General features: G+C 47.3%; 1 protein-coding gene across 3 annotated transcripts; it reads left to right on the top strand.

Moving 5' to 3' along the window:
* Nucleotides 1-3,117: 3,117 nt before the first annotated feature.
* TSPAN33 (tetraspanin 33) lies at nucleotides 3,118-22,246 on the top strand. 3 transcript variants are annotated; one of them, XM_059074469.2, is made up of 8 exons: nucleotides 3,118-3,498; nucleotides 16,226-16,283; nucleotides 16,949-17,073; nucleotides 17,393-17,467; nucleotides 18,570-18,665; nucleotides 20,306-20,434; nucleotides 20,832-20,993; nucleotides 21,203-22,240. In XM_059074469.2, the coding sequence occupies exons 1-8, from the start codon at nucleotides 3,397-3,399 to the stop codon at nucleotides 21,302-21,304; spliced, it is 849 nt and encodes a 282-aa protein (XP_058930452.1). In that variant the 5' UTR covers nucleotides 3,118-3,396; the 3' UTR covers nucleotides 21,305-22,240. The 3 variants fall into 3 exon arrangements, with proteins under 3 accessions (XP_058930452.1, XP_058930451.1, XP_058930453.1); XM_059074468.2 differs by having other exon boundaries at nucleotides 3,152-3,498; nucleotides 16,946-17,073; nucleotides 21,203-22,246; XM_059074470.2 differs by lacking the exon at nucleotides 3,118-3,498 and adding an exon at nucleotides 13,620-13,646 and having other exon boundaries at nucleotides 16,946-17,073.
* The last annotated feature ends 584 nt before the right edge of the window (nucleotides 22,247-22,830 follow it).

Below are 22,830 nucleotides of genomic sequence, written 5' to 3'. Positions count from 1 at the left end.
TGAAAGGGGGATAAACTGTCAAGCTTCAATAAGAGTATACAATTTCCTATGTGGTCTTCAGAAAATGATCTGCTTTCTTCATTAAATTTGTTTTAACTAAAATTGCTAACACTGCCAATCATATTCCCATTCCATATATGCAGTTGTACTCAGTCATATTTCAATTGTCTAATAAATTTGAAAGGAACCCAATCCAAAATAAATCCGATTTAATATTCCCTTTGTTTAGGCATTCTTGAGTTATTAATTCTTCTTAGGCTCAGAATAATCTTATCCAGTTTTGTCCTTCTTATTGTACTAAAAGTTCTTCTTACATGAAAAACATAGGTAGACAATTTTTAAAACCGCAAATCTTGAGTTCATGTATGATCAGAGGTCATTTACTATGTAACAAGCTATATCTGACCAATTTTAGACCCCCTAAACCATTCTGGACCCTATCTTTTGGAATCTCATTTCTTAAAGCACCCCAAAGTACAATCTCCTTAGTAGTCATCATGCCATCCTCAACTCATTCCTGACTCCTCATCTTTGCTTACGCTGTTTCCCCCTTTAATTTAGCCAAGCCCTACCTCCTTTATAAAGCCTACTTCAATTCCTCCAACTCATTCAGCTAGCCCTCTTTCAATTCTTATTCTACTCACCACCATTACCAACAAATTTTCTCAACCTTCCCAAAGGAGATTTTAGCATGTTAGTATCCAACCAAAACTCCTTCAATAAAACCACGTTTTCAACAATGAATACATTCTGAGCATTCCACAAGGAACGCTCTGCTGTATGCCAGGGAGACACAGCCACTGTCCTACAGGCATTGTGGACTAATGGCTTCTTCACACCTGGGGCTCACTAGAATTCTCAAGTGGTCTACAGAGTAAACTGTAAACAATTTTGAGGCCCCCCATGATCGGTGTCCAATTTATGTTGCTAATTCTATCCTCCATTATTCCTTTTCTTTTGGTTAAAATAAACTGGGCTACTTGCCCAGTCTGTACTAAAACTGATCTCTGGGCGATCATCTAATAGAAACAATCAGCAGCTTGGTCTTTTTCTCAGTCCTCACCTCTCTAACATCTGAAAATGGGTATCCACCCTTCACTTATCCATTCACTCTTTAACCTCATGTAAAATGGCTTCTGCCCACAACACCCCCTTCATACTAAAACTGATTTCCAGGTGGTCACCTTGACCTGTTAATGGTCAATCTTCCAGTAACCTGGACTTGACTCACTTTTTTGACCCCTACGCCTGGTGCTCCTATCACCCCTATACCCCACCATAGCCTAGCCTTAGAGATTCTATCTTCCCTGTGGCTTCACCTTATCCTTTTCCATCAGTTCTGTCCATTACCCCTAAATCAGATCCTAATTTCTGATTATCTAGACTATTAACAGTGATCTTCTAACAAACCTTCCTCTCTGCAGTCTCTTTCTCACTCTAACTGAAAAAAAAAAAAGCAGATCTTACATTATTCCCTCTTCCAAACACTTATTCCCAAATCAATTAAACACTAACTCCCCAATCTTATATTCAAGTATTTCCAAGATTTTAACTCAGTTCAGCATGAATGGACATCAGTCAACGTAAACTTCCACTGCTATACTCAGTGTACCCTATGCTCCAGCCAAACCAGTCTGCTTATTTTTCACTAAACACACAGTGTGCTTTTGCATCTCCAGGCTCCGGTTCACCTATTGTCCACCTGGACTACCCTTCCCCTCCATCTCTGCTATTCTAAATCTTCTCCTCCCCTAATTTCACTTACCATGATATCTTTACTAACTCTCCACCAAATGTCTTATAGTTATTTGTGCAGTTATCATACTTCCTGACTGGATTGTAAATTCTGTTCAAACGAAATACTGCTTTGAGTGAGCCCTTCTAGGTGCCAACCTGTGCTAAGTGACTTGCATGCATTATCTCACTTAATCCTCACATCAGTGTTGTTAGGCTAGCACCCTCCGCATTTAACATTAAAGTAAATGAGGTTCAAGGAGATTAGGTAGTTTGACCAAGTCATGCAGCTGATGAGGTTGAAATCATTGTTTTAGTCCATTCAGGCTATAACGAAAATGCCATAAACCGAGTAGCTAACAACAGAAATGTACTTCTCAACAGTTCTGAAAGCTGGGAAGTCGAAGATCAAGGCACCCACAGATTTAGTGTCTGGTGAGAACCCACTTCCTGGTTCACAGGCAGCTGTCTTTTCGCTGTGTCTTCACAGGGCAGACAGGGTGAGGGAGCTAGCTCTCTGGGGTCTCTTTTATAAGGGGACTAATGCCATTCATAAAGGCTCCATTCTTATGATTTAGGCGTCTCCCAAAGGCTCCATCTCCTAACACCATCACTTGGGGTTTAGGATTTCAACATATGAATTTGGGGAGAGAACCGATTCAAACATTCAGTCTACAGCATTCATGTTTGTGTTACGTAGGCAGCACAGTGTCCATCACCTGCACTGCTCTCGACCTGTGTGGGTCGGATAAGCGTGTTAAAAACTCTGCCTTCATGTAGATCAAGACTTAAATAGGGAGGTGGGGACTGAAACAGTAATGAATTAGGATGGCAGGATTCTTGGTGACGTTTCCAAATTTCCACTATTGGGTTACAGTGTTTTTGAAATAAGCATTTAAAATATATAGTTGTTAAACAGGATTGCACCTACTCAAATATTCTCAATTGTTATGTGTAGGTTAGTTTTAGCTCTCTGATTTTATTGTCATTCCCCCCCACACACACACACACTCTGTCTGTTCTCTTGCATTCCCACAGCTTTCAGCGCACTGCTCAACATACAGAGTAAGTACTTGTTGATTTTAATGTATGTGTGTTTGCATACGTGCACAGCAACTGGGTAGAGGACGTGGGTGCGTGATGCAGTGTGCATTCCTCCTCATCCTTTTTCCCTTGAATAGCTGCAGCCTGGATGCTTTCCTTCTCAGGAGAGGAGGTAGAACCGCTGACCCTTTAACAAGTTGTGCCTCACAGAACAGGTGTCTCCCCCGCCTCTTGGAAAAGAGGGATGGTTAGATACTTAGTGACATCAGAGACCGACTAATGAGAAATCAGGCTTCGGCAGACGAGCCAATGGGAGGTCGAGGGCGGGCCCGGTTTCCTAGGAGCCCGGCGGGCCGGGCTAGTCCTCCAGCCACAGCCGAGTCTCCGCCGCTCACGCTGCCCGTGGCAGCTCCCGCGACTCCTGGAGGCTCCAGTAGCGGCGCCGTTCCCCTGCCCGCGCTTCTCCCGGAGGCACGGCGCGGGCACCTCCCGCCGCAGCGCAGTTCCCCTGCCGCTCGGGCTCCGGCCGTGGCACGGCTCATGCCTCCGGGCGCGGAGCGCTCAGGTGGGCCGGCCGCCGCTGGGAGATAGGCCCCCGGGGGCGGCGGCGGCTGGACCATGGCCCGGAGACCCGGGGCGCCGGCCGCCTACGGGGAGGACTTCTCCTTCGTCAGTCCGCTGGTGAAATACCTGCTGTTCTTCTTCAACATGCTCTTCTGGGTGAGGCTTGGGGGTCGTGGGGGGCACCTGGGCTGCAGGGCACCCCCTGGAGGGTTGAGTGGGCTGCCCGCGCTGAGTAGAGGTCGTCCCCGGATGCCCGGTTCAAGGCGAACGTGGTGAGCGGCACTGCCGAGTTTTCTGAGAAGACCGTACTTTGGGGTAATTTACCCTAGGCAGAGACACCACAGTGGCTCCTTGTCTGCAGAGCGTGTTGGGGTGGGGGATATGCAGGGGATTCAGTGCAGACTTCTGGGTATTCTCCTCTCGGCATCGGATGAGGGTCTGTGTCAGGCCAAAAAGGTGGTTTTGAGCAGCAGGAGCGGGTTTTCCTGTTGGCCCAAGGCAGTCCCACTGATACACTCATGATTAGGGGATTTTTCAGGCCTGGGGGTTGGGAGGCCCTGCTGGCAAAGAAAAAAGAGGAAGGAGGGAAACCCAAACCTTCCCTGTCCCTTACCTCAGAGAGAATGAGTTAAGGGACTTTCATCTCTTCCTTTTGCAGGCCTCTGCTGCCCTTCCTCCCTCCAAAGGCTGAGAAAGGACAGGAAGGGCCTCCAGGTGTGGATATCTTTCCCAGAACTGTCCCAAACTTTGCCCCGCCTTTCTCAGGACCAGGCTCCATCCCCGGGAGTTTGACTGTCTTCAGCTTCTTTAAATAGACCCGATGTTGGGCTGGAAGTCCAGGGGTCCTTTCAGAATCTTCTGCTTGGGGCTGGAAAAGTAGAAAATATATTGGACCGGGGCTGCCTAGATTCTCATCCCCACTCTGCCATTAATTGTTGACTTGACTAAACTGGGCAATATGTTCACCTCTGTAGACCTCAGTCTCCTCCTCCATAAAAATCCGGCATGATGAAGGATGCCAGAACTACTCTGCTAGAGCTGAGAATGCAGCTGGACCAGATCATGAAATGCTAGCTCAATCCTGTTTCAGGTCTAGAGAGTCCCTGAGCCTCTCTGGGTTTGAGAACATTGGGAGATCCATCTGCTTTCCCCAGTTTCTCTTCCAGCACCAACTACGCCAGAGCTGCTGCTCTAGGAGCCTGTTATGCTTGCCCACCTCTGCCTGAGACCTAAAGTTCAGACTTGCAGAAGGGAGGAGTCTAAAATACGTTTCCTAGGAGAGGGAGCGGACTAGGCAGCTAAGCCAGTTGCTGGAAAGGTTTCACAGGGGCCGTGGTGTGAACAGACACAAAGTACATAAGTGCTAGCCCATTGGGAAAAATGAGAGAAATCCCGGAGGGTGGTGATGACAGCTCATTCTCAGCCATTGTACTGGGAGAAATGAAGTTTGAACTCCTAACAAATTCTCAGTTTTAGAACTGGAAAAAAAAAATTGGAAGACATCTTGTCCAGTACTCGCATATGAGAAAGCCAAAGCGTAGAGATGTTGCTTTATCCTAGGTCCAACAGCTGATTAGTAGGCTTGATCTGGTGATTTTTTTCTACTGAACCACAGTGCCTCTAGGGGAAGTCCTTGGCCCAGATGGCTGCTACTGTGGCTGGGGTGTTAGCAGTATTAGTAGTTAACTAGTCAACACAGGTTCCATGGTGTAGGTTCTGTTTCAGCTGGACGTCAGGCAAGAACAGAAGAAAATCTCAGCACCACTCTGCCAGGCTGGGGGATGTCCTAAGGGGAACCCCCCCACCTAAAAGCAAGTTCCTGAGAACCCTCTTACATGCTCACTGAGTGTCCCAGGCCAATGCATGCCATCCTCAGAGCCAGCACTATCATCCCAGGGACCTCAGATCCTCACTCTAACTTCCTCTATCAACCAAGGCTTTGCATGCATCTTCTTTGGGGCCTTTGGCACTTCACCCTTATCTGTGCTCCCCAGCTACAACAGCTGGGTGCATCTGTTACACTTGTGTTCTCAGTAATTTTCCTGGACTTCCCCACTCCACCCCACCGGGCTTTTGCCAGATAAATGACTTTGGGAGGTCGCAGCAAGGGAGAGAGTTTGGTTCTATAGACCCATTTATCTTGGTACAAATGCTTCATTCAAGGTCAGAGGACCTGGCTAACCAAGCTGGCACCGTCCCAAATTAGAGGAGAGCCCCTTCTTGGCCCTACTTTAGACTCATAAGAAGTCATTGGCACTAGAAATGGCACACTGAAGGACAAGAGGCCCAGTTTCTTTCTGGCACCCACTTACTGTGTGACCCCAAGCCAATATATCTGTCTCTCTGTCCTTAAGCTTTCTCCTCTAAAGGAGACATTTTTTTGTGCCTCTGTGAACTGTTTAAATATGAATGCATCACTTGGGGGACTGTTTTCTTTCTTCAAGAGCTGAGGCTAGATCTAAGGATGCATCTTTTTTTTGTGTCCCGGTATCCTGGGGACATTGACCCTCCCAGGGGACAGTACTCTTTTGGCATTACTTAGTGCCACTTCTCCCCCAGGTCCAGAGCCACAGAGTTCATTCCATACAAGGCCATCTGGAGATGAAGAGCTTCTTGCCCAGACCAGGGGTCATTGGTCTTCCCATCCCCCCTTTAGGGACTGGTTAGTGTGGTTTGTTTTTTGCAGGCTTCCACCATCCCAGTCAAATTCCCCTCTTCTACTCAGGAGGCACTTGAGTGCCATGGTTGGGACTGTCAGCCCACTCCTTTTCCAGACAGAGTGTGTACTCTGGCCAGGTGCTGGGGAGCTCTGTATGGATGGTGTTTGTGTCTGGGCCTGGATCACCTTGGGATGGTAGCCAGCATTGTCTGGGCTCATACTCAGTGGTGGCAGTGGCTATCCCTGCTACTTCTCTAGGAGCCCTGATCCTTGGGGCATTTGGTGTCTGACTCAGAAAGTTCCTGGCTCCTTTGGGACCAGGACCCATTCCACCTGTTCATGTTTCAAATCTCACTTCCCCTTTTGCCCAGGAGTTCTGATTTTCTCCCCAGAATTGTGCTGCTGGGTTACTGATTGTTAGGATACCATGGCTTGGAGAGTTGCCTCAAGATCACAAAAGTTGTATTTTAGTCTTTCAGTTAAGAAGTAGCTGACTTTCTTTACCTCCCTGTATTGGACAGCTCTGTGCAGAGGGAAGAGAGTGGGCTGGTACATGCTTTATCATCTTGGGCATATGTTGGCAGGAAATTATCAGTGCTGCCTACAGCAACCATCTCCTTCCTTGCTGATCCTTTTCCCACCCAGGGCAGCAGTTGGGGTGGCTTTTGAGTCAGGCAAAGCCCAGAAGCTCACATCTCCTGCCCCATATTTTGATTGTCAGATCTTTCTTTACCTGTGCTGCAATTATGTGTTTCTATTTTTCTGCCCCTCTAGACTTCAGGCTCCCAAGGGTAGAGACTGCCTTATTCACTTCTGGATTCTCAGTGCCCAGCTGTGTTTGGCAGAGAGTGGGTACTTATTGAATGTTTATTGAGTGGGGAATGAGAGAGCAGAGCCTACAGGGTGGAGGCATGATGCCCTTCCTCCCTCTCTCATGGACACTAGCCTTTCAGGATGCAGCACAACGTTAAGTCCTCCAGCATTCTTGGTTGGAGTATTGTCCTGTGTTCTTTTCTGCAGTGGGCCTGGCACCCCTCCCTCAAGCCAGGTCAGAAAAAATGGCAGCCATCCTCTCCATCATCTTCCTCAGGGCCTAATTACCACACACAGCACACGTGGACCCCCTTCCAGGTCTTCCCTAGGCGGATCCAGGCCTCTGGTGAGGTATCTTCTTCAACAAATTCACTTTCCTGCCTAGGACCGCTGTATTGGAGTCCTCAGGGCACTCAGGATGCCCCAAACCACCTGCAGCACTATCTGTTGTAACCTGGTTCAGAAGCCATGAGGAAATGATCAGGCATCAAGCCTGGCAAAAGCCCCTCCTGAGTGACAAGGTCCCTTATGCCCCCATCCCCCCACTACAAACACACACACACACACACACACACACACACACACACACACACACACACACAAAACTACTTAAATATGCTAGGAGGCAGAGCCCATTTCCTCCCCCATTTTTCCCCTCCTTTCCCTATAGACTAACCAGGCTGCAATAAATGAATTATAACATTATTTTATTTATTTATTTATTTATTTATTTATTTATTTTTGGCTGCATTGAGTCTTTGTTGCTGCGCGCGGGCTTTCTCTAGTTGAAGCAAGAGGGGGCTACTTTTTGTTGCGGTGCGTGGACTTCTCATTGCGGTGGCTTCTCTTGTTGTGGAGCATGGGCTCTAGGCGTGCGGACTTCAGTAGTTGTGGCTCGCAGGCTCAGTAGTTGTGGGTTGCAGGCTCTGGAGCGCAGGCTCAGTAGCTGTGGCACACGGGCTTAGTTAGTCTGCGGTATGTGGGATCTTCCCAGACCAGGGCTCGAACCTGTGTCCCCTGCATTGGCAGCCGGATTCTTAACCACTGCGCCACCAGGGAAGTCCCTATCACATTATTTTTATAAAAACAACAACAACAACAACAATACCAAGAATGAAGACAAGAACCACACTCTTTGCTGTCAAGTCACATGCATGCCTTCTTAACTCCCCAGATAGCTCTGTTTGCCTTGTACCAAGTAGAACATCATAAACTTTAAGCAGCCTTTAAAAAGAATAAAAGAAAAGCATCTCTTAGAGTCTTGATAGCAGGCTGTGTGTGAGGCTGGTAACTCCAGGCTGTGAGTTTGCGTGTTTATACTACTTTGAGCACTTGTGAACTTTCCTTCCTTGTTTATACCCTTGGAAAACCAAAACCAGCCATGGCCTAAGGAAGGAGGTAAAGGGTTGACCCAGACATTCAAGAGGAAAGAGCCCTGTGGACTCCTCTACTCCAGCAGGACAATTCCATCCTATCCAGAGGGAGAAAGCCAAGAGCCAATTTCACACGGATAGTTGCCACTTCAGAAACCCAGGAACAATGGTGGTGCCAGGATGACCACTGAAGGACCGGTGAGTTTAGATCCTGGGCAGTGAGAGAGGAGGCCCTACGTTAGGGCTAGCAGGATGTGATTTCTTTGACTTCATCCAGAAATAAGGATAGAAAGGACTGAGAAGCTGGAGGTACAGACCCCTCCCTCCCAATGTCCCTCTGGGAAGGGACAGTATTTTGATTCCTATGCAGGGAATCACTCTACTCTCAGCTGTCCCCCACCGCCACCTTCAAAAGAAGAGGGAAAAAGATTTATTCCAAAGAAGAAGTGAGGACTCTGAGGCAGATCCACCCAGTTCATGCAGACTGGACTTTAGAATGTGGAAGGTGGACAGGCCGGCTTTCTCTCAGTGGCTGGTGGGCCCTGGGTGGTGATGCCCGGTCTGCCCCTTTCAGGCGCCGTTCCAGGGACTTCCCTCTGGGTCCTGCAGGGCCCTCCTGATGCTGTTTTACTTCCGCCTGCCTGAGCCCCGCCCAGCCTGGAGATTACCCACTGCTCACCCAAGATAACTGCAGGCAGCTCCTTCCCACCTCACATGATGCGTGGAAGTGAATACACATGTCCTGGTAGGAGACAGAGAGGGAGGCAGCCATGTGACCGAGGTCATAAGGCTCTGGAGCCATGTGGACCTACATTCCAGTCCCTCTTTAGCCACTCAGTAACTGAGTGCATTCTCCCAACATCAGTTCTATAAAGTGGAGATCCTAACACCCTCTTGGGGTTGTGGTCATAGTATACATACAGTGGTTAGTCCAGTGCCTGGCCCTTAGCATGCAACAAAAGGTAGCTGTTATATCGTTGTTAGAATTGGCTCCTAGAGGTCACCTTTTGGGGGTGGACTTGGAGAGCTAGGATGAGTGCTCCTCCTGACAAGTGTCAGCTAGGTGGGGATTGAGTCTAGGTAAGGGCCAACCTTGAGCCTGACTTCCTTCCTCCTTGAACACCCTTGCTCACATTCCTACTGTTAGCCAGAGGGAGATGACAATTAATGGCATCTTTATATTTCATAGTTTACAAAGACGTTTCATATATATCATAGGAACGGAGACGCCACTGTTGTCTTTAAGGACCTTCCCTAGGTCCACTCCTCAGAGCTTTTCACACCGCATTGGTCTTAAGGTACAATCCAGTGGAAATGGATTCCAAGAGCTAATTTGCCTGTAATTATCGGCATTTGAGCATTAGAGCCCGGAGAAGAACTCTTGTTCAGGACCTCAACTTGGGGCCCTATAACCACTTATCTCTTACTATTGATGGCTGTGAAGTAGTGTCCTGGGGGCTAGAATAAGGGTTTTCCTCACATCAAATCATAACTGTCTTTTCCTGATTTACAGGAAAAAAAAGTCAAGATAACGGAAAAGCTTTTCTCCATTTTCTGTTTTCTCCCATCTTCTCTCCAAGACAACAGCTGCTTATCTGCCACCAAGTGCAAGCAGAGGCAAAGGAAAGAGGACAAGTAGCAACAAACATGGAAAACTAGGAAACTATTTAGAGTATTGCCATATTATTTTATGAGATGCAGAGACATACATCTAACAGCTGAATCATCTGTTAGTAAAATTTTTCCTTATTTCTATGATAGAAATTAGTATGTCATGCTTCCTCATATGACACATTGAGAAGGACACATTATCTGTGTAATATTCCTGTCAAAAATATGTCGTCTGAATCTAATTGGGAAGCAACAATCTGACATCCAAATTGAGGGACATTAAGCCAAACAACTGGCCTGGACTTACCAAAAAAAAATTTCAGTGTCAAAAGAAAAAATATCAGAGCGTGTGTCGGCAAGGATATGGAGAAATTGGAACCCCGTACATTGCTGGTGGGAATGTGGAATGGTGCAGCTGCTCTGAAAAAAGTTTGGCAGCTCCTTAAAAAATTAAACATAGAATTAACATATGACCTGGCAGTTCCATTCCTGGGTCTGTACCCAAGAGAACTGAAAACAGGTATTCAAACAAAAACTTGTACATGGATATTCATAGCAACACTATTCACAATAGCCAAAAGGTGGAAACAACCCAAATGTCCATCAGTGGATGAATGGATAAACAAATTGGGTTCTATCCATACCATGGGAAATTATTAGGCCATAAAAGGTATTGAAGTACTCTTACATGCTACAACATGGATGAATCTTGAAAACATTATGCTAAGTGAAAGAAGGCAGACACAACGAGCCACATATTATGTATTCCCTTTATAGAAAATGTGCAGAATAGGCAAAACCATAGAGACAGAAAGCAGATCTGTGGTTGCCAGGGGTTGGAGGAGTGGAGGGAATGGGAGTGACCATTTAATGGGTACGGCGTTTATATTTGGGGTGATGAAAATGTCCTGGAACCTGATAGTGGTGGTGGTTGCATAGCAATATGCATGTACTTAAGGCCACTGAACTGTACTCTTTAAAGTGGGTAATTTTGTGGTATATGTATTTTACCACGATTTTTTAAAAGTCGGTGTCTTGAAAAACCAAAAACAAAGAAAAGAAAAAAAGCTGTAAAACTGTTCCAGGCCAAAGGAGACTTGATCACTAAATGCATGATCTTTGACTGGATCCTGAACGAGAAAAAAGGGGGAAAAAAAGCCAATTATAAAGGACATTATTGGGGTAATTGGGGAAAGTTAAATATGACTGTAAATTAGATAGCAGTAGTAGCATATTAAAGCTTCAAAAAGAATCTAATATGTCAAGATCGTATAGTGTACACCAACAGAGCACTGTTAGTGCCTTGTCATCTGAACAGTTTTAAGATCCACTGTCGGGCTTTCCTGGTGGTGCAGTGGTTGGGAATCCGCCTGCCGATGCAGGGGACACGGGTTCGTGCCCCGGTCCGGGAGGATCCCACATGCCGCTGAGCGGCTGGGCCCGTGAGCCATGGCCGCTGAGCCTGTGCTCTGCAACGGGAGAGGCCACAGCAGTGAGAGACCCGCATACAGAAAAAAAAAAAAAAAAAAAAAAAGATCCACTGCCATGTGTTTTGGTGTAAGCAGAAATCACCCTGATTAAAGGTTGTAAAATTGCATGCAAGTGAATCCCAGTTTAAGAAAATATGATATTAAAAAGTGTGGATTTCCAAGACTAACAAATTGAGGGTGACTATTTTTTAAATAGATTTCATTTTTCAGAACAGTGTTAGTTTTACAGAAACTTTTGAGAAGATGGTACAGCGACTTCCCATATATCCCACATCCAGTGTCTCTTATTATTAACATCTTACCTGAGTATGATACATTTGTTACAATTAATGGCATTATCATTAAGGTCCATACTTTATTCGGATTTCCTTAGTTTTTACTTAATGCCCTTTTTGTGTTCCAGGATCCCATCCAGGATATTGAATTTCATTTAGTTGTCATGTCTCCTTAGATTTTTGTTGGCTGTGGCAGTTTCTCAGAATTTCCTTGTTTTTGATGACTTTGACAGTGTTCAGGAGTACTGGTCAGACATTTTGTAAAATGTACCTCTATTGGAACTCGCCTGATGTTTTCTCATGGTTATACTGGGGTTATGGGTTTGGGGAAGGAAGAGCACGGAAGGGAAGTGCCATTTTCATCACATAATCTCATATATCAATGACCTCTGTTGATGTTGACCTTGATTACCTGGCTGAGGTAGTCAGGCTTCTCCACTGTAAAGTTAGTCTCTTCCCCCCTTTTCCATACTGTTCTCTTTGGAAGGAAGTTACTATGTGCCGCCCACACTTGGAAGTGGGGAGTTATGCGCCACCTTCTTGACAGTGCAGTACCTTCATAAGATATTTGGCATTCTTCTGCGTGGGGGTTTTGTCTTTTCTCCCCCATTTATTTATTTATTAAGCCATTTGTATCAGTATGGACTCATGGGTATTTATTTTATATTTGGGGTAGCAATTCCATACTCTTTGATTTTGATGTCTCTTTGGCATAGCCACACAAATGTGGGGTTTTGTTTTTGTTTTTTGTTTGTTTTTGAGCATTTCCTTACCTTCTGGCACCACAAGATGCTCCAGACTTATCTATTTCCCACCCCAGTCCTAGGATCAGCCATTTCTCCAAGGAGCCCAGGGGATGGCTATTTTCTTTATAAAGTGATTACTCACCTTACATAAGGATAAAGGTACCGGTGCATGCAAATTATTTTATATAATTTGACTGACAACTCTTCAAGAACACGCCTTTGGCTGGACTCAGCTATTTTAAAAACTGTCTAGCTTTTGAAAGTTTCCAGCAAGACTTCATTCTAGCCAGATTATGAAAAGCTATTCTAGGAAGAGAAGTGTCTTTATCTCCATTCTCATCATGAAAGGAGATCATTGGTGATGTTGTAGGGTGTCATATAAGATTTTGTAGCAAAGACTGATCTATTGTAGACAGTACCCGACTGAGACTGGAAATGGGGTAATGTCCAGACATTGCCACTGCACCCATGTGCACTTGGTCAAATATCACTTCCCTCTTTTGGCCTCATCTGTAAAAAAAAAAAGGTGAGTGGCTGAGTTCATTTCTAAGCTTCTATTCAGCTCTAAAATGTTATGCTATTAACAGCAGCAGCACTAACTTTGGAATGGCAGCAGCTTTGAGGAGTTCAGGGTGGGAGATGTGGGCAGGAATAGAAGTGTGAAAGGGCAAGCTTGACTGCAGGATAAAGAGGCAGATCAATGACAAGTGCAGAATTTTAGAGTTAGCTAGTGAGTTCCAGGTAAGCAGTATCACTAATGACCGTATTAAATATTAATGATAATATTAATGTCTTAATCTTGTTTTTCACATAGCCAGCACCTACTGCTCTAGATCCCTGGCTGCGTGTGCTTAGGCTTGTGGTTCTCGAACTTGACTGCATGTTGGAATCGCCTGGTATGCATTCAGAAGCACTGTTGCCTGGGTTCTGATGCCAGAGGTTCTGATATACTGGGTTTGGGTTGCAGCCTAGCCATCAGGAGTTTTCAAGTTCTCCTCCGTGCCCCCCATTCTAATAGCAGCCAAGGTTAAGAAGCACTGCATTAGGCTCTAGATGCTCTTGCCCCCTCCCATGTAACAGATACATCTCCTTAAGGGCAGGGACCACATCTTGCTCATCTTTGCAGTCCTCAGAGTATCTCCTACATAACAGCTGATGAATTGGATTTGGATAGTATATTAGTTTCCTATTACTGCTGTAACAAATTGCCACAAACGTAATGGTTTAATATAACACAAATTAGTTTTCTCATAGTTCTGGAGGTCAGAAGTCCAAAACAGGTCTCACTGAGCAAAAATCAAGATGCCAGCAGGAATGGTTCCTTCTGGAGGCTCTAGGTAAGAATCTATTTGCTTGCCTTCTCCAGCTTTTAGAGGCTGTTCGCGTTCTTCAGCTTATGGCACATACTCCAGCCTCTGCTTCTCTTGTCATACATATCTCCTCCTCTGACTCTGACCCTCTTGCCTCCCTCTTATAAGGTCCCTTGTGATTATATTGGGCCAACTGGGATAATCTCCCCAGTTGCAAGGTCCTTAACTTAATCACATTGGCAAAGCCCCTCTGGCCGTGTAAGGTTACATATTCACAGGTTCTGGGAATTAGGAATGGACATCTTTGGGAGGACACTGTTCTACCTAACACAGATAGAGACAGAGCAACTGCTATAATTACAAGCCCACCCATGGAATGAAGTTACCCTGTGACACATGGCATCTCTTTACTTTTCCTTTCTTGTTTTAGCTGTGTTGGGATTTAATCAGAGACCGTCTTTGTGGAAAGTTATACACCTTAGTGAAAATTTAACGTGACAAAACAGTGAGGAGCCTGGAAGCAACAGAAATAAAGAGCAGATACATATTTTTTAATGATTTTAGTAAAGTGATATTCAGAACCGTAATTGGCTGTGGTGAGTTTTAAAGGGCAGACAGAGATGCCCGATCACTCTGGCAAAGGGCTTGTGTTTCCAGGCCTGTGGGGTAACCGGGATCTCTGTTGTGTGGTTTCCTTGCCTCCCACCAACTCCCCCTTGCTCCCTGAGCCTGGTTGTGCTGTGGGACAAGAAGCCAGCTGGCACCTGCAGCCCCTCACACAGCTCTCTCTGCAAGCAGCTCCCTCTCTCCTGGACAAAGAGTGTGAGGGCCAGCACATCACACATCTGGCCCCGAGTCAGGGGCGGCGTCAAATGATTGGGGACCAAGGAGAAGGGGCTGTGTGTACAAGCCGAGAAGAGTCCTGAAAGGCGCGGTTTTAGACAAGGGTTTCCCATTTCCTGCTGAATGCACCAGCTGGTAGAGTTTCCCAAGGAAAATGTCTCTCTACTGAGGGGCTAGTCTGACCCTATTACCTGCTATAGGTGCTCAATTCCCTTCTCCCACCAAAGCCCCAAGATGGTTTCTTCCCAGCTGGTCTCTGTCTTGCAGGACAGTGGAGTGCAGCCAGCCCTCTCCTTCACCACTGAGTTGGTCAAGTCCCTGCTGCTGAGAACTCCCTCCAGCCAGAGCTTGGCCCCCGCTATTGCCATGGTGACAGCCAGCTGCTTCTTAGCACCAGCCTGGGAACTGGGCACAAAGGAAGGGTGGCCGAAGGATGTACACACTGGGCCACCTTGCACTCCTGGAGGCATAGGGTGGGGTATAGAGAAGGCCCCTTTAGGGAGCGCTGGTGGTCTTGGATGGGTTTGTTCTCTCAGAGAGAAGCCAGGAAGTTTGAAAAGTCTAAACTTCTCTGTTTCACACTGGAATCAGGGTTTAAAAGGTTTCCTTTGCAAGGTAGTTCTGCTATTTTATACCTACGCATTCATTTGCAAGCATTCTTTCACACTGGTTTGTACTTTCATTCTTGCATTTGACACCATATTGACCTCCAAGAGGGTTAGAGACCTGGGAGCATCTACTCAGGCCTGCTTCAGCTTTAAGACCTCCCCTTTGATGTAGCTGGATTCAAATTCAGAACTTCATAGTTTCTATGTGACCCTGGGCAAGTTAATCCTTAGTAATGATAGATAATATTTATTATCAGGCATCGTGTTAAATGCTTTCCATGCATTCTTTTATTTCATTTTCACAGTGATCTTATTAAATGTAGTTGTTTTTTTTTTTTGTTTGTTTGTTTATGGTGGCCTCTCCCGTTGCGGAGCACAGGCTCCGGACGCGCAGGCTCAGCGGCCATGGCTCACGGGCCCAGCCTCTCCGCGGCATGAGGGATCTTCCCGGACCGGGGCACGAACCCGTGTCCCCTGCATCGGCAGACGGACTCTCAACTATTGCGCCACCAGGGAAGCCCTAAATGTAGTTGTTTTAAATTACCATCTTCAGATACAGAAACTGACGCTCAGAGAGTTGTCCAGAACAGACCCAGGTTCAACTCACTCTGAAGCTCATGTTTTTTTGGTTTTTTTTTGTTTTTTTTGCGGTATGCAGGCCTCTCACTGTTGTGGCCTCTCCCGTTGCGGAGCACAGGCCCCGGACGCGCAGGCCCAGCGGCCATGGCTCACGGGCCCAGCCGCTCCGCGGCATGTGGGATCCTCCCGGCCCAGGGCACGAACCCGTGTCCCCCGCATCGGCAGGCGGACTCTCAACCACTGCGCCACCAGGGAAGCCCGAAGCTCATGTTTTTAACTGCTATTCTGTTTTAACCTTGCATTGCCTTAATTTCCTCATCTGTAAAATGGGGATAATAGCTGCCTCACAAGATAACTGTGTTGCGAGGATTAAATGAGATAATCTTGGTATAAGCTTTTCATGGAGGTAAAGCACTGACAGATTCTATCAATAGTATCACCAGGGAGGAAAAAGATGCTCATTTCTGGGTCCAGGAAGAGTCGTCCTCCTCCTACTCTGCTTTAAGGTTACTCACGGATATCAGGGCCCCCTGATTTCCAAAACCTCAGAGTGTGGCTCCTTCCCTGTCTCCACAGGTGATTTCCATGGTGATGGTTGCCGTGGGAGTCTACGCTCGGCTAATGAAGCACGCAGGTGAGCTGTAGGTCCCTGTCCATCTCCCCACGACTCTTCTCTGCCTCTTTCAGCCCTGGTCTTTCAGCCCTCCTTCCCACATAAGCTATGGAGCTATAGGGGGGGCAGCTACCCTCTAGCCAAATCCTAGAGGCTTACTCCATCAGGCCATCCAAGCCAGTTCACCTGGATTTCCCTGAGCTCCCACGAGTCTTCTGAGATCTGCCTGCATTTTAGGCTTAGGAAATGTCTAGGGAAGAAGGTAGGCTTCTGAGTGCAAAGAGTAACCAGGGGCTGTAGCCCTCCCTTCACTCTGTTCCGGAGTAACTCAACCTCCATTCCTATTCCTCTGCACAAAGTCTCCAGGAAACGGAATCTGCAAAGCCAATGAGCCTAATGCCATTCTAATTCTTTTCTGGAGCGAAAGTGGTCCCTCCTCTCTTAAGCCTGGGAATAAAGGCTCTTACTTTCTGTTAGTTTCTCAAATTAAATGCCGCAAGCCCTTCTGGGCCCTTTGTTTTCTCCCCATGGGAGGGCAGTACTGCTTCCTGTAACCTTCCCCCAGCCACACTGGAGAATCCCCCACCAGGGGAGGAGGACAGTTTGGGGGGTACCCCACCCCCTCCCTGGTACCCCCCTCAGTTGGCACCAGACTCAGACTGAGAGACAGCCCCTTCCCCCAGAAGCAGCGCTGGCCTGCCTGGCCATGGACCCTGCCATCCTCCTGATCGTGGTGGGCGTCCTCATGTTCCTGCTCACCTTCTGCGGCTGCATCGGCTCTCTCCGGGAGAACATCTGCCTCCTGCAGACGGTGAGTGGTCAGGGGCGCCCCCAGAAATGCCCTGGCCTCTCTCCTCCACGTTCCTCTTGTTCCTGAAACCTTTCAGTTTCCTTTGTCCCTCTCTGCCCCCAAGGTCTGTGCTGTCCACCCCTCACTGTAGAGCTCAGCCCAGGTGACCCAGCACAGGGTGACCCACTCAGGACAGCGTCCCAGAGGCAGCTGTCTTTACTGTGTGTGGGGCACCTAGGAGAAAGTGCCCCGTGGCCCACCAGTACTCGCCATGGCCCTGGAAAGAACTACTGCCCAGCATGGTAACAGACTGTCTCCTTTTTCTGCCGGCTCCCCACAGTTCTCCCTCTGTCTCACCATCGTGTTCCTGCTACAGCTGGCAGCCGGGGTCCTGGGCTTCGTCTTCTCAGACAAGGTAACGCCGGGAGTCACAGGGCCTCCTCAGATGTGAACCAGAGGAAGGAAGGGAAGGTTCCTGCCCGTGCTTAGCCTGACTAATTAACCGCAGTGGTCCTTCCCCTGAGAAGCATCAGCCTCTGAAAGATTATCCTTAGGGATGAATGAATGGCCTTTAAAGTTGCCATATTTAAAGAGGATTTCAAGATTGTAAGGTGTTTTCCTCTGACAGTCTGAGACGCCAACAGGGAAGTAAATTCTATGAACCGAAAGTTAAAATAGTCTGTAAACTTTAATGGCAAATGATTCAGTGAAATTCACTTATCAAGTGGACCACAGACAACGTGAAGAGCCTTTTATTTCTTTTAAAAATTATTTATTGGGATAAACAAAAGTAAGAAAAGGGGGAAGTAAACAACACTTTGAACAGCTCTTACCATATCTGGAAGTGGTCTGCTATTCAGTGACAGCCCTTTTAATTAAGAACCAGAATTTCTTTCCCAAAGGGCAAATGATTACCAGGGGCAGAGTATAGGAATATGGATAGGAAACTTTGAGAAAAGTAATGAAGCAGGAGGGAAGAGATCATGGTAGAACTATGAATTTGAGAGCCACTGAGTTAATTCAGAATGTCCTAGTCCTTCGGGCTTAGTAAAATCCCAATATGATACAGATCTGTTTTGAGTCTAAAGAGATGCAATTGTCCTACGTCCACTAGAGGTCAGTGCCTCGGCTCAGTAAGTCCTTTTCTACTAAATACTCCCCCCACCCCCGCCTCCGGACACACACACACATACACACACACTAGTTTCACTGCTTTGCATCAGTCAACAAGTATTTTGTGTAATAGTATTCAGAGATAGATAAATATTGGATTATCTTGAAATGTGGCTCTGAGAAGAGGCGATAGCAGGACCAGCGTTTTTCTTGCCCACAGGTACCTGAGGGCCCAGGGGATGCACAGGCTTCGGAATTGGCCATCTTCCGTCACTAGGACTCAGTTCTGATTTCAAGGCTGACTTAAATAAAGAAGGATGACCACTGTCTATTGCTATTTCTGCAGGGAGGAGCAGGTTAGGGGTTAGTCCTGTGTTCTGATTCCCGCCTCGTGTTTCTGGCAGGCGCGGGGGAAAGTGAGTGAGATCATCAATAACGCCATTGTGCACTACCGAGATGACTTGGACCTGCAGAACCTCATTGATTTTGGCCAGAAGAAGGTATGGGCTAAGGGTGGGGGTGTCATCTAGTGGTCCGGGAAGCTGTGGGCAAAAGTTAATGCCATTCCAAGAGACACCTCACCCTCATCACCTGCCGGGTAATGGATTCTGGGAAGGGGTCTGGCAAAAAAAACACACGTAGCTTTAAAAGTACTTTTAAGGGCAAAGAACAGTATATATAGTAATCTACCAGTTGTGTAAAAAAAGAGAGGAAAGAATATGTATTCATGTTTGCAAAAGGAATCTGGAAGGATATGAAGGAAACCATTATAAGTGGTTACTTATAGTGGGAGGGTGAACTGGGCAGATTTTTTAATATTACCAATTCAAAAGTCAGATTTTTTAAATTGTGGTAAAACATATAATATCAAATTTACCTTTTTTTTAATGTTGGGGGTAGGAGTTTATTAATTAATTTATTTATGTTTGCTGTGTTGGGTCTTCGCTTCTTTGCGAGGGCTTTCTCTAGTTGTGGCAAGCGGGGGCCACCCTTCATGGCGGTGCGCGGGCCTCTCACTATCGCGGCCTCTCTTGTTGCGGAGCACAGGCTCCAGACGCACAAGCTCAGTAGTTGTGGCTCATGGGCCTAGTTGCTCCGCGGCATGTGGGATCCTCCCGGACCAGGGCTCAAATCCGTGTCCCCTGCATTAGCAGGCAGATTCTCAACCACTGCGCCGCCAGGGAAGCCCCAAATTTACCATTTTTAAGTGTAAAAATCTGTAGCACTAAGTACATTCACATTGTTGTACAACCATCATCACCATCCATCTCCAAAATTTTCTTCCCAAACTGAAACTCTGTACCCCATTTAACACTAACTCTCCATTTTCCCCCTCCCCCTAGCTCCTGGCAAGCACCATTCTGTGTTCTATGTCTATGAATTTCTGTCTCTATGAATACTGTATTTGTCCTTTTGCGACTGGCTTGTTTCACTTAGCATGTCTTCAGGATTCATCCATGTTGTGGGATGTGCCAAAACTCCTTCCTTTATATGCCTGAATAATATTCCATCATATGTATATACTGCATTTTGTTGATTCATTTATCTTTTGATGCACACTTGGGTCACTTCTACCTTTTGCCTGTCGTGAATAATGCTGCTATGAGTCAGAACTTAAATTTGAAACAAAAGTGCTTTTGAGACCAGTGCTGAGTTCCCCTTCGCTTGGTGCAACACTCTTGACTTGGATCCTGTTTGCTTTCATGGTGTAACTATGGGCCCACAATATTGAAGAGTTTCCTCCTGTGCTTTCTCTATATTAAGGCAAATGTTTGTAGCACTGATCCTTTATTTCAGCCAGTATATTTGGAACATATACTTTTGCCAAGCTCTATACTATACAGGACTGCAAAACCAGAAACTGCCCTCAAGGAGCTCATAGTTGAGTGTGTAAAACAAAATATATATACAACAAGTTATAACAAGACATATAAAATGATAGAAATTAAGAAGAGAAAACTTCATCAGGGAAAGGTCACTGAGAAGCTTGAGCTCCAGGTTCCAGGTTGTATTTTAACACAGCGTGAACTTACAAGTGCAAGCTTGCCACAGACTTTTGGTTGCTCTGAGAGTTCCCCCTGTCACCTCAGTGTGGGGATGGGGGTGGTAATTTTAACCCCTGTGGTGGGCTTTGTTGCAGTTCGGCTGCTGTGGAGGGATTTCCTACAAGGACTGGTCCCTGAACATGTACTTCAACTGTTCGGAAGACAACCCCAGCCGTGAGCGCTGCTCTGTGCCTTACTCCTGTTGCTTGCCTACCCCCAATCAGGTGAGCACACATCCCACCTCATTTCCTCCCGCAGTGATCTGAGTTACTTTCTGATTAGGGCAGCTGCTATTGGGAATCTCCATCCCCTGGTTTAGCCAGTCAATTTTGTAGGACAGCTGTCAGATGTTTTGCTTCACTCCAGTCTGATGGCTCTGTTATCTTGCACTCCTGTAGCCTTGGGGGTTCAGAAGGCACAGGTCTCTAAGGTAAGGAGAACTGGACTCAGACGTCTCAGAGGAAGGGAAGTCTGCATTTAGCAACTTCCAACGTAGCATCCTCCACATATATTCTCTAACAATTTAGGAGTTTAGGAAGGGTGGGAAGCCCATCAGCTAGGGCCCCAAGGAAAAAGTTATTGGAATGGGAGTCCCACTTGGCTTTTCAACTCTCTCCCCAGGCAGTGATCAACACCATGTGTGGCCAAGGTATGCAGGCCCTTGACTACCTGGAAGCTAGTAAAGTGATCTACACCAATGGCTGTATTGACAGATTGGTCAACTGGATACACAGCAACCTCTTTGTACTTGGTGGTGTGGCACTGGGCCTGGCCATCCCCCAGGTAACGTGCCCTGTAAAACTGTGGTCCCACAATTCCGTAAAGACTCCTTTGTTTGGGGGAGGGCACCTGGGGCTCAGCTAGGGTGTCAGGCACTAACGTTGCTGAAGGGTAGGAGATGTGATGGTGCCGACTGCACTGGGAAGACTGAGTCAGAGAAAACAAAGTCATCACTCATTGCTGAGGACCCAATTCCTTCTCACCTTTCCCAGCTGGTGGGAATCCTGCTGTCCATGATCCTCGTGAGTCAGATCAAAGATCAGATCAAACTACAGCTCTACAACCAGCAGCACCGGGCTGACCCATGGTACTGAGAATCCATCCTGCACCTCCTCGTTAGGGCAACAGGCGAGCCTCATCAACCAACGGCAGTGGTTACAGCTCTCAGCACCAAATGGAGATTTGGGTTCCAGCCCCACAAGCGAAGGCCCAGTGGCAAGAAGCAAACTCCAGATGCCAGAAGGCAGGGTACACAGGTGGCTCAAGTCTGGGAAGGATGTCCTCCTCTCCCCATCCTAGCTCTCAGCGTTGTTATTTTGTATTCTTTCTACCCTCCACCATTTGGGTTTCTGTTCTTGTTTTGTCTGAGCAGATATGCTTGAGCAGCAGCTGTCGCACAGAGTTGTGGGGGCGACAGGCTTTCCACCGAAGCCCTGCAACTGACAGACCTGCTGGGGCTGCCACCTGCTGGAGCTGGCCGCACACACTCGCATTCTGGCTGTTGCCAGTGCGCCCTGCCTGGAGTCCAACGGCTCCATAAGGGAAGGGAGTGGAGCAGGCAATGAGCGTGGGGGTCGGCTGGGGACAGTCGTATGTGTTGGGGAGGAGTGGAAGGCCCTGTGTTTACTAACTGCCTGTGCTGCCATCCTCCCAGGTAGTCAGAGTGAGCTACATCCTGCCCCTCCCTCATTTCCATGGAAACGTGGCAGCAACTGCAAGGGGTACAACAAGCAGCCAAGTTCACCCCGTCTCCCCTCCTTTAAAAAATGTCTGGAACCATGGTCTCTATCTTCTGCAGCCAGCAGAGGTGGGACTGAGCCATACGTCCCCTTGAACTCCACCCCTGTATGGCCCTCGCTCTCCAGTAAGTGGGTTTCTTTTTTTTAACCTTGGCAGTGTGCAGAGAAAGAGAGGTTACACCCCCCCTCCGCCCCCCATTCCTCTGCACCAGAGCTCAGTATTTCTACAGTGTAAGCGGGGATCTTGCTGGGGCTGGGGGAGCCAGAAATGGCAATAAAAGTTTGTTGACCTGGGCTAACCTGGACTCCATGAATTTTCCATTCTGGCAACTGGGAAGGGAGGGGTAGAAGGGCCCTGCCGGTGGGCCCTCCCTCCAAGAGGGGACTGGACAATCTCCTAAACGCTACCGTACTTCCCCGGCCCCACCACTCACCCCAGCTCCCTCTAGCAGATGCACCATTCCCCTCCCACAACTCCGCTCCCTCCAGTCTCAATTAGATCAAGAGATTCCCCATTCGCATTTGGGAACGGCATAATTTTATCCCCAAATCTGACGTTAATTTTTTTCCGAACTAAAATAATTTGCTACCCAAAACTTTCAGGATGGGTTAGGGAAGGATACGTCTGTAAATCACGGTGTAGCTCTCTCGCCGGGAAGGGAGGGGGGAGGAGTGAGGAGGAGGAGGGCCATCTCTTCACTCCCAGTCTAGACCCTCTAGCCCTCTCCTCCATCTTTATCTGAAAGAGCTGGGTACCGCGGCCCGTCTCGCTTTAGTGAAGACCGGGAAAAAAATTTCCAGCCATGCGCAGGGCTTCCTCGCGCGGAGAAGAGCGGGCGAGCGTGGAGAGCAGGGAGGCCTGGCTGGCCCGTCGTGGGGCG

Source organism: Kogia breviceps, chromosome 9 (genome assembly GCF_026419965.1).
Source record: "Kogia breviceps isolate mKogBre1 chromosome 9, mKogBre1 haplotype 1, whole genome shotgun sequence".
Classification (NCBI taxonomy): domain Eukaryota; kingdom Metazoa; phylum Chordata; class Mammalia; order Artiodactyla; family Physeteridae; genus Kogia; species Kogia breviceps.
This window is presented reverse-complemented; position numbering and strand designations above follow the sequence as displayed.